At 43.4% G+C, this 13,031-nt stretch overlaps 1 protein-coding gene across 1 annotated transcript; it reads right to left on the bottom strand.

Annotated features, from left to right (window-relative positions):
• Positions 1–1,301: 1,301 nt before the first annotated feature.
• dcaf8 (DDB1 and CUL4 associated factor 8) lies at positions 1,302–10,587 on the bottom strand. Its single transcript, XM_012815355.3, has 13 exons — positions 10,263–10,587; positions 9,197–9,274; positions 9,030–9,119; positions 8,053–8,732; positions 7,421–7,561; positions 7,118–7,212; positions 6,404–6,514; positions 6,177–6,307; positions 5,507–5,614; positions 5,179–5,309; positions 4,793–4,912; positions 4,464–4,580; positions 1,302–4,091 (listed from the first exon to the last, which is right to left on the bottom strand). Exons 2-13 carry the CDS (start codon positions 9,231–9,233, stop codon positions 3,981–3,983), a joined length of 1,872 nt encoding a protein of 623 aa, XP_012670809.1. The 5' UTR covers positions 9,234–9,274; positions 10,263–10,587; the 3' UTR covers positions 1,302–3,980.
• Positions 10,588–13,031: the final 2,444 nt, after the last annotated feature.

Genomic DNA, 13,031 nt, shown 5'->3' with positions numbered 1-13,031 from the left:
TCACTCTACCAATAAAACTACGCAATACTGGTCCATGAATGGCTTAAATATACGTCTATTTAGGGTTTCACGGGCGTTTTTGACAAAGACCTTGCTGGCGATTGGTCTTTTTAGGAGACAATCATCAAATATGGGCGTTTCCCAAATAAACTACACCAACAACAGGCCTGTGCTTGAGTCCTTAATAACTTTTCTACAGTAAATGTATTATTTTCGCGCAGGAAAAAATATTATTTGTATTAGATCTCAGTAGCTTTAACAATTGTACTGTCAACTGAGTCGTTAGCAGAGCTTATGATGTTCGACCATAAGTGGTAGGCTCGCAGTCTACGCATCTACCAAAAAGAAGACTTGGTTCACTGGTTGCAGATATAGCCTGTTATTTGTATGCCTTGTATCTCCTCACTTAGGAGTTTTACTGTGTAATGTTTCCACATCGCAGATTTCTCCAGTATTTATTTCCCATGCCATCCACACCATTTTGTCCTTGAATGAGATTTATGAAGACTGCTTTTTAAAGCGTTTTATTTCAAGAGAAACTGAAAAATGAAATGAAAAGTCTAGTATTGATTGATTTATAACCTGCAGTAAGTACTGAGGTTGAATATTACTGGTTTTGAATGTAGAAATACACAAGACAGCTAGTCTCCTGAAGTAAAAACCCAGTGTATCTTAAAGATGGAATCAGGTTAAAGCAAATATAGTACATGACTAATGGAGGCACAGTAATTCAATTTCTAAGTATGAAAGACGCAGTCATTACTTTGGAAAGGTAATCCAGGAAATCACTCTGTGATTATTTGTCTTTTCAGTACTGAACAGTACTGAGAGTGCACTTCTGAAGAGGAGTTGATTTTTTTTGATGAGTTGATGATTTCTTGAGTTGACAGCCAATAAATATGCAAGAGTCTTCAGAAGGTACATCATTTTAAGTGTGTGCCATTCACAACTCACTGGGTTTCTACCAACAGCACTAGGGAGAGAGAGGAGCATGACATAATGTAAGACAAATGAAACTATCAAGTTAGTTGATGGCATCAAAGACTGTTCAGTTCTCTTGTCTATATTATTCAGCCAAAACTTTCTTGAAGAATGTAACTGAGAAAATGCAGTGCACAGAGGAAGTAAAAGGAACACTATTCCTGTACAAAGGCTTTCTTCAAAAATTCATAACATTTATAACTTTGCTATATAATGTGTAAATACAGTACGTTTGTATGTATGTGTGTCTGTATGTGTGTGTAATAATGCTGGCATGTCTTTATGTAAAGGGCAGTCTTAGTGAAAAACAAAACACAGAAGTCTTTCATCTTGTTTACTGCACAAATTGTACATGTTTGTAACTGAACTGGTAGAACACAGTAGGCAGCAGTGGGAAAAAATAATCATTGACCATAGACCTAAACATTTAGCCTATACCAGAAATGAATTTGCCATCAGAAGGGATTTCATGGGAGTGTCTTTGGAAACAGATAAGCAGTAAAATGACAGGAAAATAAACCTAAAACAACATTAAACCTTGAATGCTGATGTCAGACTTCAGGTTCATGAATCAGAAATTATTAGAATTTTGCTTTGTGGTGTTCTTTTCATTTCAAAAGTACTTTGTCATCTTGATAATATAAACCTCTGCATTAATACCAATTGACATCCTTTCAAAGATTATTTGGTCAAGATGATTTCTTTACAGTTTATTTTAGTATATATTTATATATATTTATATATAGTTATATACATATACATTTATTTAACTTATTTCACTTATACAAAAGAGAAGAGCTGGAGCTAATTTTCCTCCCACGTGAAAAACAAAAAACAGGCATAGGTCACCCTCTTCTTCCTGTGAACCCAATAACCCGATCCCCCCCAGCTTCCCCCTTCTTCGAGCCCCACCGTCATCCCTTTGCAATCCCTAACAAGTGTCTCCGTAAAGCATCAACAGTTCAGAACAGTCATTCTTCTCTAGATTCTCAATTCCAAATCCAAATTTACAATCTTGGGGGAAAAAAATAATACTTTTTTTTTGTAAAAAAAAGAAAAAGAAAGAAAGAAAGAGGGATGGGACTGAGTGAGCAGAATCCCAAACTGAGTGGAGCCATCTTACAGCCTTGGCATTTCATGCGCTTTCCTTTAGCAAAGGGGGGCTCCTTGAAGACGACGTTCCCCATGAAAGAGAGAGAGAGGTGCTGGCCAGCTCTCCTGACCTTAGTCTCAGGTGTCTCAGGTGAAGCACAGGCGAGAGGAACGATATTTTGGAGAGGCCAATATCCCAGTGGTAGTCCATATCAGGAGAAAAGGGTTGGGGGAGCAGAGAGAGAGAGGATTCTCCATGTTTTACTCAAGAAGTCCCTGTCTTCAGGCTCCTGACAAGTGCAAATACCAAACTACAGAGCTGGTGCCAAATCTTCATTTCAGATTAACAAGTCTTAACTAAGTTTTAGATTGTTCATCTCTAAACAGAAATAAAGAAAAAGCCAGAGACATAGAGACAAAAGAAAAAAAAGCATACTTTCAGTAAGTTGAATACATAAAATATTGCATGCCCCCTACGCGCACACACTTGTCTTACAGACTCAAACTAAGCAGATCCCTGATTAAAGTGCACTCAGTAGCATGGGGAAAAAAACCAGAGGAGAGCGCACAGCAAGATTGGGAGGGGAGGGATAAAGGAGGGGGTCGGGGGACACAGGCGCAGTCTCCCAGCTTGCCCTGCATGCACCTGTGGTTAGCTCCTCCAGTGGGGAAGGGCATGGTTTGCCTCACCACTAGCAGGTCGGCAACAGCCGGTGAAACTGCACCCAAAACATGAGGAGACGTCAAGAGGGGGAGTCCGGGCAAGCCTGCCCAAGGCCGTCCCCATCCAAGTCCATCTGATCAGTGGCCAGAAGAACAAAAACAAAACAAAAAAAGAGTAGAGTGGGGGAGAGGGAGAGCAAGATTCACAATCCATACAAAGCATCTGAGCACTCATTCACAGATGTTTCAGACAGGTAAAGAGGAGGCAGGAGCCTATAGCAATGCTGGTTTGGGAAGAAACACTGCACCCACACAGAGCGGTCGCCTTACAAAGAGAAGACACCGCCTCACGTGTGACACCTCAAGTATAACCTGGCCAAAGGTGTTGAGTGTGTGTGTGTGTGTGTGTGTGTGTGTGTGTGTGTGTGTGTGTGTGTGTGTGTGTGTGTGTGTGAGTGAGTGAGAGAGAGAGAGAGAGAGCGCGCACAGACAGGAACAGATTTTTACGACAGCCAACAAGACTCAATCCTCAACTATGACTTGAATACTTCTGTGACTACTCCTTGGACGTGGGTGCTTGCTGAACTGGAGCTAATCTTCTAAGACGTTTAAAAAAAAAAAAAGGCAGCGGAAACGTTGGATCAGATCTGCTCATGAGTGACTGGGAGTGTGTGCGTGTGCTGATGAGATGTATTTATAAGTGTTTGTGTATGGGTGCAAAGGAGGGAGCAGTGGATGAATGTGAGTTTGTGTGTGTGTGTGTTTATATATGTGTGTGTTAAATGGTATGTAAGTATGTTGTTGCAGAGTGGCTCGTGAATGTGGGTCATGTTTGTGTATAAAGCCTGGTATGATTTTTGTCAGCACTGACTTCAGTCTGTGCTCCTCTATCTCACTCACTTTGTGTGTGTGTGTGTGTGTGTGTGTGTGTGTATGTTTGTGTGAGAGAGAGATGCCCCATTGTGTGTGTGTGTGTGTCTGTTTGATCAATTGCTGCTGGCTTCTTAGTGTAACCACATGTACTAGTGGGTTTCCAGTGTCTGTGTGCTTCAATATGGGGCTATGGGGTGTACGTGTATGCGGATGTAGCAAGATCTGAGTGATTAGTGAAAAACGAAAATAAAAAAACAAACAAAAAGAAACGTGTATGCAGGTGTGTGTGTGTGTGTGTGTGTGTGTGTGTGTGTGTGTGTGTGTGTGTGTGTGTGTGTGTGTGTGTGTGTGTGTGTGTGTGTGTGTGTGGCTCAGGAGGACATGCACTGGACATGATCAGGACCGCCGTCCTCTTCATCAGAGGAGTCTGGTGAGCTCCAGGATTCGTCCGTGTCCCCTTCCCCTCCCTCTCCACGCCGGGCCTGAAGAGAAGGGTGAATGCATTCAGTCATGTCATTTCATTTCAATGGTTGTTTCATTTCAACAGCCAGACACTCCCCATACTGACATTAAAGAGATATATTTTTATATGTAATGTTAGTACAATGGCATAATTCCTGGGGTAACTCATTTCTTACCATTCCAGTTACTACAAAGAAGCGCAAATTTATGATCACAGAGATACTGTTCTCCTACCCTTCCCTACTAGGTCAGTAAGGTATTCTGGTAGTACTGGGTCTCTTTCAAACACTGTCACTTTCCATATCAACACAAACATTTCACATCCCTAAAAACGTCAGCAGCTGGCAGCCTGGCGTTGGCTCTGAGCTGGGGTACGTGGTGTGCCCACTCACCCTCTGAGGCCTGCGGTTTCTCATGTGCCTCATCAGGAACCACAGCAGCTGTGTGTCATACTGGTCTCCGTGGCGCACACTGTCCTCGTCTCGTTCGCGTTTGTTCTTCTTCATCACCTGAGCGACCAAACACCAGCAGTATCATTCCAGACAGTCAGCCAATCAACACACCCCTACAGCCATATCTACAGCTATATCGACAGCCACAATCAACAAGACGTAACAATGCGACAAACTCACATTAAACTCATTAGTTAGAACTCGACAAACTCACATTAAAGTCATTACAGTCACAACACAACAAACTCATTAGTCTCAACAGGCTTTACCTCTTTGAGGCCCTTCAGTGAAGTGGGTGTTTCAGCCGTGGGAGCCCACAGCTTCACGTCGTGGTCCAGGCCACTGGTGGCCAGACCGGGGAGGTGGGGGTGGGGCTCGAGACAGTTCACCTGCACACAGGGAGAGGGAGAGGACAGAGAGAGAGAGAGACAGATGGGGAGCAAATATAATGAGGTTATGCGCTTCATATGGGTTGCATGTCTTTGCCTGAAATAACAGATGACAAAGCAAAAATAATGAGGAGTTGTACACCTCATAAGTTGCATACTTCCACTCAGGTGAACAAGGGCAAAATTATTATTTCAAAAAATGAAAAACGATCAAATATCATCTTTTTCTAAATTAACATATTTAGCGTCATGACTTCTGTTCTTACCACGCCGCCTCTGTCTCCCTCCATGAACTGCACAATGCGGGCGGAGTTCTTGTCCCACAGGTAGATGTGTCCACAGTCACTGCCACTGACCACAAACTCGCTGCGGGGGCCGTAGAAGTTCACCCCCTTCACTGAGACACAAAGGCCAGCAGAGAGCACCTCAGTACACCGCTTCAGCAAGATTCACGCTCACAATCAGATTACAAACACAATGCTTTCCTATTAAGGGCCTGGTTAATTACAGACTATACTGATTGTGCTGGGAAAAAAAGTACTTGCTTAATTCCAGCCGTACTTGCTGCCAACTTATGTTCTTTCGGAAATGTACCTGTGGCATTATTGCGGTGGCCTTTGTATTTCCTGCGGTAATCGGCACCGTCACTGTGGTTTGCGTCGAACAGGTAAATGTCTTCATCGTTGTAGCTCGTTAGAAGCTCTGGAAAACACATCAGAAATTCTGCATTAACTGAAGACAACAAATCTGCTTGGCACAATCAGGAGAGTCAGCATTATGAATCGTATAACGGACTGGTTTACACTACCAATACAGTAATACTAATACACACTTTTCGAAAACACCCTAACAGGTGCAATATGTCATGTTTGTTGAGATCTTTATAGACCAACCACAGATTATATAATTCTGTGTAACACAGATTATACAGTTCAGAAGGAACAATGACATGTTTGGCAGTATTCCCGTGCATTGTATGCATCTTGGATCATTTGTTTTTAGGTCCGTTTATGCATTTGTTTATATTTTCAAGGGAAAGAAATGTAAACAAATGCCGTAAAAGGCCAGTGAGAGGTGAACAAGATGCATGCAAAACCCAGTAATAATTCACAACACTTTTTTTATTTTTAAAGTATGCCTTCACAATTACTGTTGCAAGCCTCAAAGCATTTCTGTTGTCCATGACAAGAATGATGGATTTGCCCCCTTAAACCAACAGTACGTAACATGTCCATGCCATCAGAAGTTAGTGTGTGTGTGTTACCTGTGCCATCATGACTGTAAACCAGACAGGTGATGTTTGTTTTGGACTCGCTGTTCACCAGGTGTGACGGGCAGAACTTCTTCATAACGCCATTGTTGTTGTTCTCGTTTATCTTTCTCCGGTCGTAAATCCTAGCAGAAGAGAGTGGACAGACCATTTGTATTCAGATTTCAGCAATGCAAGTGACCTATGTCATGTGTGGTTCATCGAAACCATGTCTGTCTCACCTAACATACTGATCTCTTCCTCCAACAGCAAATTGGTGTGTGTTGGCAGGGTTCACAAAGATGGTGTACAAGCCCACTTTCTTATCGCCTTCTTTGACCACCACCAGTTTACTGACATAGAGAAAGAGAAACAGAGAGAGAGAGAGCGAGAGAAGGAGAGAGAGTTGGAGGCAGGGACAGAATGATAGAGAGAAGAGTAGAGAGAGAAAATTAAAGTGAGTTTCAAACGCGCCATTTCACACACACGTGATCACTGGGTACTGAAAAACGAATTCCAAAGCCAGCTAGTTAAACACTCCTTGCACAAACAAAAGCAGTGTACAGAAGCAAGAAGCTGCTGGAAAGCTCCTAACTTACAATTTATATTCATGTCCCAGGCACCCACACAGACCCAGTGTTTATATCACAATATGGTGCATGTCAGAGCTGGCATGACTAACCCAGACACAATGCAGCGATATTCCAAACATCTGGTTCACAAAGTTAACATACGACAACCCTTTCGCTGCAGGCACAGCTTGCAGTGATCAAGCTGCCTCCACCCGACTCGTTCAACCTCTTGATTGGAAAAAAGTGTGCTAAATTAGCTAAAACCACATCTAGCACAAAACACCTGGGAGGACTTTTATATTGTATTGGATTTAATTAAATGTTCTTTTCTATCCTGGTCTCTGACTCACAGTACTCGGTTATGCAAGGTTCAGTGAGACTCACTTTGCAGGCCGGTCGAGACAAAGGTCGATACCAAACACGACTGCATCCTCTCCGGCAGAGAGAAAGGAGCAGCGAGAGTCTGGGTCTAACGCCAACTGATGCACAGAAAGAAGGAGAAGGAGAGATACACAAAGGGTGGAGATTGAAAGAAAGAAAGAAAGAAAGAAAGAAAGAAAGAACAAGAATGACTATCAAAACTGCACACCAACAGTTGTTTGTTGAGACATGCAAGATTCCGACCATTATGGCATCTCCACAGACCTCCCCTTGGTTGAGCAGGCAGCTCCAATGAGATTGGCTTACCTTGTGCGCTGCCCCCTTGTGCTGTGCCACTCTTTTGGTGTTCTTGCAGCGCTGAGTGGCAGAGAGCTCTGCCACACGGATCTGGCCATCACGGGCACACATGGCCAAGGTGGAGTCTCCACTGTGTGGCAGGAACTTAGCCTGGTATAGGGCAGGAGAGATGAATGCATCTTTAGTTAAGCCTCCCTTGGATCAGAACCCTAAAAAAACGTCATGGTTTTATGTGCACTCACATGACATTTTAGCATGAAAATATTGTACCTCAGTAATAGTACAGTTTGATCATTTAACTTTTTTTGCCCAGTTATGAACTTCTCAGTTGGTTGGTTAGTTAGTTACTTACATTTGACATAGCATCAGCATTGCATACCTGTCAATAATTCATGTCTTTTGGGGGAAGGGAGTAGGTGGGGAATAACTGACCTAAGCAAAAAAAAAACTGGGAGCACAATCTGTATAAAAATGTGTTGGGACAAAATATCTGTTCTGCATTGTAATGCAATCCTATGACAGAAACAGGGTTGACTCAGGAAGAGAATTTGGTAGTCTATTGTCCAGATCACTGGCATTCTCTCCTCCTATCAGTCAATCACCAGCATATGGCCCTCCATCTGCCCCCTCCTCCTTCTCACCTGGAACACGTTGCTCTTGTGGCCGCTGTCGAACTCCAGCTCGGCACGGAGCTGCGCCCAGTCCCAGATGACCACGCGCAGGTCGTCGCTGCCTGAGGCCAGTCGTGTGCCGGAGGGGTTGAAGTGCAGCGTGTTGACGCAGCCCGTGTGCCTCTCCAGCCGGCCCTGCAGTTCCAGGCGCTGCACCAGGCCGCGGGCGCCACACACATGCCGCACAAACTGCCCCGAGCCCCAGCCGATCTCGCGCGCCCGCAGCGAGGGCACCGCCCGCCACACCGGCACACTCAGCTCCTGCACCTCCGCACCCAGCCACTCCTCCATGGCCTGCTCATCATGATCCTCTTCCAGCTCCTCGTCCTCCTCCTCATTCTCGTCCTCGTCCGAGCTGGAGGAGTGGCGACCCATGCTGGCACCACCACCACCCCCGCCACCACCGCCACCGGGCCGGTTTCTCTTCCTGGCCGTCCGTTTGGTGCCACCACTCTCCTCTTCCTTGGCCCTCTCTCTCCTGCCTCCCTCCTCGCTCCCCAGCTCCCCTTCCTCAGTCAGGGAGTACAGGCCGCTGCCGTCCATGCTGTCTGTGTCCTCCTCCTCGTCCTCCTTGTTGCGCTCTGCCTCGGGCATGGGTCTGTCCTCACCCCCCTCCCCTGAACCTGTAGCAGGGCTAGAGTCTGCTGCAGCTGAGAGAAATTTGCAAAATAAAAACAAAAATTCAAACACCTGAATAATCTCACAAATCTATTACACAATGCATATTGTATAATGCGAAACCTGGAGTTGCAGGCTACTGAATCAATTTGATGACACAGAAAATTCCAAACCATCCTACATGAATGGAGGCCCATGTAACTAAAACTGAACTGAAAAATCAGTTTCCAAGGCCTACATTTACCACAACTGTAACACAATACACTATCAGTCAATTCATGATTTAAAGGGGAAACAATTCTTCTTTCACAAAATGGGTGAACACAAACCTGTGTCAGGGCATGCCTGGACCTCTGCAGTTGAGGATGAGTCCCCCTCACCCCCTCTATCCTCGGCAGACTCTGGGTCCTCTGTGCCACCTAATACACACACATTAATGTCAATGTTTCATCAGGGAGTTTAAGGCTCCTTAGGTTATAAGTTACTGTTTGCTTACCATTTGGTACACTGGATTTGCTGTCTGCATCTGCCATCCTATCGCCCCTTCAAAGTCTCTCCTCCAAAAGAAGAGAGGCTTTGAAAAAAAAGTTAACAGAATGAGAAACAGAGGAAAATATTTTAACATTCAAACTGTTTTATTAGGTTTTCCCATGTCTATTTTTCAACGTCTGATGCCCATTGTTGATGCAGGTAGTCGATTACAGCATGCCTGGTTTGCTGTGTAGACAGTCGACGTGAGTGCATCAAGCCATAAACTAGCAATGGTCGGAACGGTGAGTTTCACGCAACTGTCAAAGTAACACTAGCAACGTAACCCACCAGCATAGGTATATATATACATGACCTATCGCTAGAAAGCTTAGGCCCATTCGACCATCGATAACTATTTAAAGAAATGTAACGCCAGACTGGTGAACAATAACAGTTTAAACATGGCAGAAACCTTCCAGTTCAAGTAACGTCATACTTTGTAAGTTAACTATGCCTATTGCCTAACTATGCAGTTAGATTAGCTTGACAGGTATGTTAATTTTATATTATGCTACAGCTGTCGATTAAAACTTCACGTTTAATGTCCAGGGAGACAACAAGCGATCCATTTCTGTCAATTCCATTTAAATAACATATCTCCTCTTTTGTTGATGGTAAATGTGTAGGTCAGGCACTACGTAACGTTATGTGGGAAGCTAACTAATCTTAGCATCACAATGTGACATTTGTCTAAAATAGCAAACAGAGGGCAGTTTATGGTAGGCTAGTTCGCTAATGGAGGGGGAGTGGCTTTAATATTCCTAACATTACTGTTAAGTGCCAAAAAGATTTCAGATAGCGTATCTACTCAAGCTAACGTTAGCTAAACTATCTCATCCTATATCGTGCAGTGCTGCAGGGCAACGATTTAGTTCGCTTGTTGTATTTTCGAAAGAGTGATCTTGCAAACAGACATGAACTGCGTGGTTTGCTACCTGAACACATATGCGCGCACAAACTGGCTCGTGTTCTCTAGCCATCTAATGCTAGGTATTGTCAGCACCCAGCTAACTGTTGTGCTAGCTGGCTACCTCTGTTTGCTGTAGGCCCGAAGACTCCGCACTGTAATCCTCTGCGCAGATTTTGGTCCTCAATCTGCAAATCAGGCACCTCGAATGGAAGGCCTGAATATTAAATTGCACGACACGAGGAACAGGTACATCGACAAGCTTCAAAAAAATAAAACTAGTAGTTGACGGCTAGAGCTTGCAGCCGTGCCTGTTCTGTTTTGACTGCTCTCTCACTCTTTCTCTATTCCTTTTCCGGCGAGCGAGGTGCTTTTTCCGGAAGTAGCTGACTAAATTAAAACCCAAACAAACAATGCATGTTATTGCGCCCCACACCACATCCCACGTGCAGTTTTTCCCCTAGTGGACTATTTGGTCAGACAGGGTGAATGTATGGATTACGGGTGTTGTATACTACGCGCAACATTTTAAAGTAACACTTTATCATTTAAAATCTGTACTCCCTATTCTTATAATAGGCATATCCTTATAATCCTTATCCTTATAATGATCATGTCATAATCCTGCCCAATACGTTATATTGTATTGAGTTGAGTTGACGTATATATAAAATACAGGAAAATCTATTGAGAAAGAGAGATCTACAGAGAAGGGGGAAGACGTTTATGGGCATATAGCATAGCCTATATGCTTTAGCACTGCACAAATACTGGTCTCTCGAAGCGACAGGCAGGTTGTGTTGCGTAGGAAGTCCTTTAGGCTATTTCAAGAATCTTCTTTTGTAAATTCAATATATGGCCCAGTCATTCACACACAGAGTCAAACATAGCCTGCACAGAGCCAAATAAGCATAAACGTAGACTACACACAAGTAGACGATTTAGGAGGAGGCAGAAGTAATTCCAGTCCTGTACACAGGGGGTCTTACATGTATGCTTCATGTAGCTTATTGATAGCTAAAGGTAGAGGCAACACACACACACACACACACATTTGATCGATTTATTTGGGTTAAAACACCAACAGCTCCGAAATATCAATAAAGTGCTATGCCAAGGTGCGTCATCACAATGATCAAAACGATGCATTGTTCGCTCATCAGAATGCTGCAATTGAACTGAATGAGCCATCCCCACCGATATTTAAGCAATATAGTACGAGTGCGAGTGGGGTAGGTAAGGGATATTCCCACGGGTGGTGTTCGGCCGTAGCCACGAGGCCGGAGGCCGAGTGGCGCAGGCAACAACACCCGTGGGAATATCCCTTACCTACCCCACTCGCACGAGTACTATATTGCTTTTATAAAACAATTTTATAGTCAACCAATTAACATTTAAACACGAAGTTATTGATTAAAAAATGTTTATTTCGCCATTGTTTCTCCGCAACAAAAAAATAGTTCCATTGTCAACGTCTTTTGGAATTATAAGAACTTTGAATTAACGGTTATCGCTTAATTGTATCAACGTGCTATAGAATGTTTCATCGCGGAGTGATTTATTATTAGCTGTGAAAAGTCAGAGTTGGGATGTCCTGGGATATTCCAACTCATGGAACGTCTCTCGTCCAATCAGAAACAGCTAAATAATTCAATAGAACCCAATTGTTTTATAATTCTTGATATTTCTTGACCTCTGAACGACATTAATGACCGCTACTTCTGATTAGCATCTTCATTACATTCGCAAGTAGTCCGTTCACGTATCGTAACTGAAATGCAATTATAACCTCTCACCTAAAATGTAAAAGTTCTATTTGCATGAAGACTTTTTTTCTCAGTGGACACAAATCATTGAAAAAAAGACATATTTTGGATAATGATAATTGTTAATGGTTTTGACAAGTAACGGTATAATAAACGGGATAATCTGTTGATAATCATCTGTGGATAATCCGTTGTGCTCAGGGTCCTGTTCGTCCTGTCGGGATTTATAATTCAAGAATGACCGGCGGACTAGGCTACATTATCCCTTACCATAATCACGAAATGAGTTCATAGATGATCAAGCAGTGAAATCTTAGATGGTCCAGCTACACTCGTGCCACTAGCGCCTTCTGCCTACCTTCTTGCACCCGCCTCACCAGAGAGAGAGAGAGAGAGAGAGAGAGATCACTCTGATTTGGGTCAAACTTTGGAGCCAGTCTCTCCCGCGCTGCAGAAAAACAAGTTTTGGTTTATCTCAATGATCAACGGCCAGCAAAGGTGCACCTGCTGAAGGATATTGTGTATTTCCGTCTTAATACGTGACCAGGAGCTATCCCAACTAGATCTATCCTCTACGATCCATCTTGCAAGAAGAAGGGTGCATTTTGATACTGCCTAAGGATGAGCGAGGTGAGTTTATGTTTCAGTTCCACCCTGTAATAATTTTATCTTTAGATTGTAGTATTTGAGAAGAAGCAATCCCAACTGAAAGATCAGTCTGAAAGATTCATTTCGAAAAGAGACGAGTGCATTTTAACATTAACCGAGGATGAGTGAGCTAGGTGAACTTAGGTTTCTGTTTTACTGTGGAAAAAAAATATATCGTGGGGTTTAAAATTACGATCACACTTCCGCTATGCAATCAGCCAACACAGTGTTTTGACTATGCTTCCGATATGCTGAAAGTGATTGTTGACGATCGTCATATAGCCTACGATGTAGTCTCGTTACCATTAGAAGAGGGGTTGATACAGTGCTGTTGTGGTCACTGGCTTTGTAGTGTTAAGACATTGCCAACTTATCAAGAATCATTCACAACCAGCGTAATGCGTCCTGCATTCATTACCTTCTAAATTTGGTGTTGGGCTAATCGCAGGCGTGAGTTCAGGGGCTGTGTAAATGGCTGA

The sequence above is a fragment of the Clupea harengus genome, chromosome 22, assembly GCF_900700415.2.
Source record: "Clupea harengus chromosome 22, Ch_v2.0.2, whole genome shotgun sequence".
Classification (NCBI taxonomy): domain Eukaryota; kingdom Metazoa; phylum Chordata; class Actinopteri; order Clupeiformes; family Clupeidae; genus Clupea; species Clupea harengus.
Note: the sequence above shows the minus strand (reverse complement) of the source record. Positions and strands in the feature narration are given on the sequence as shown.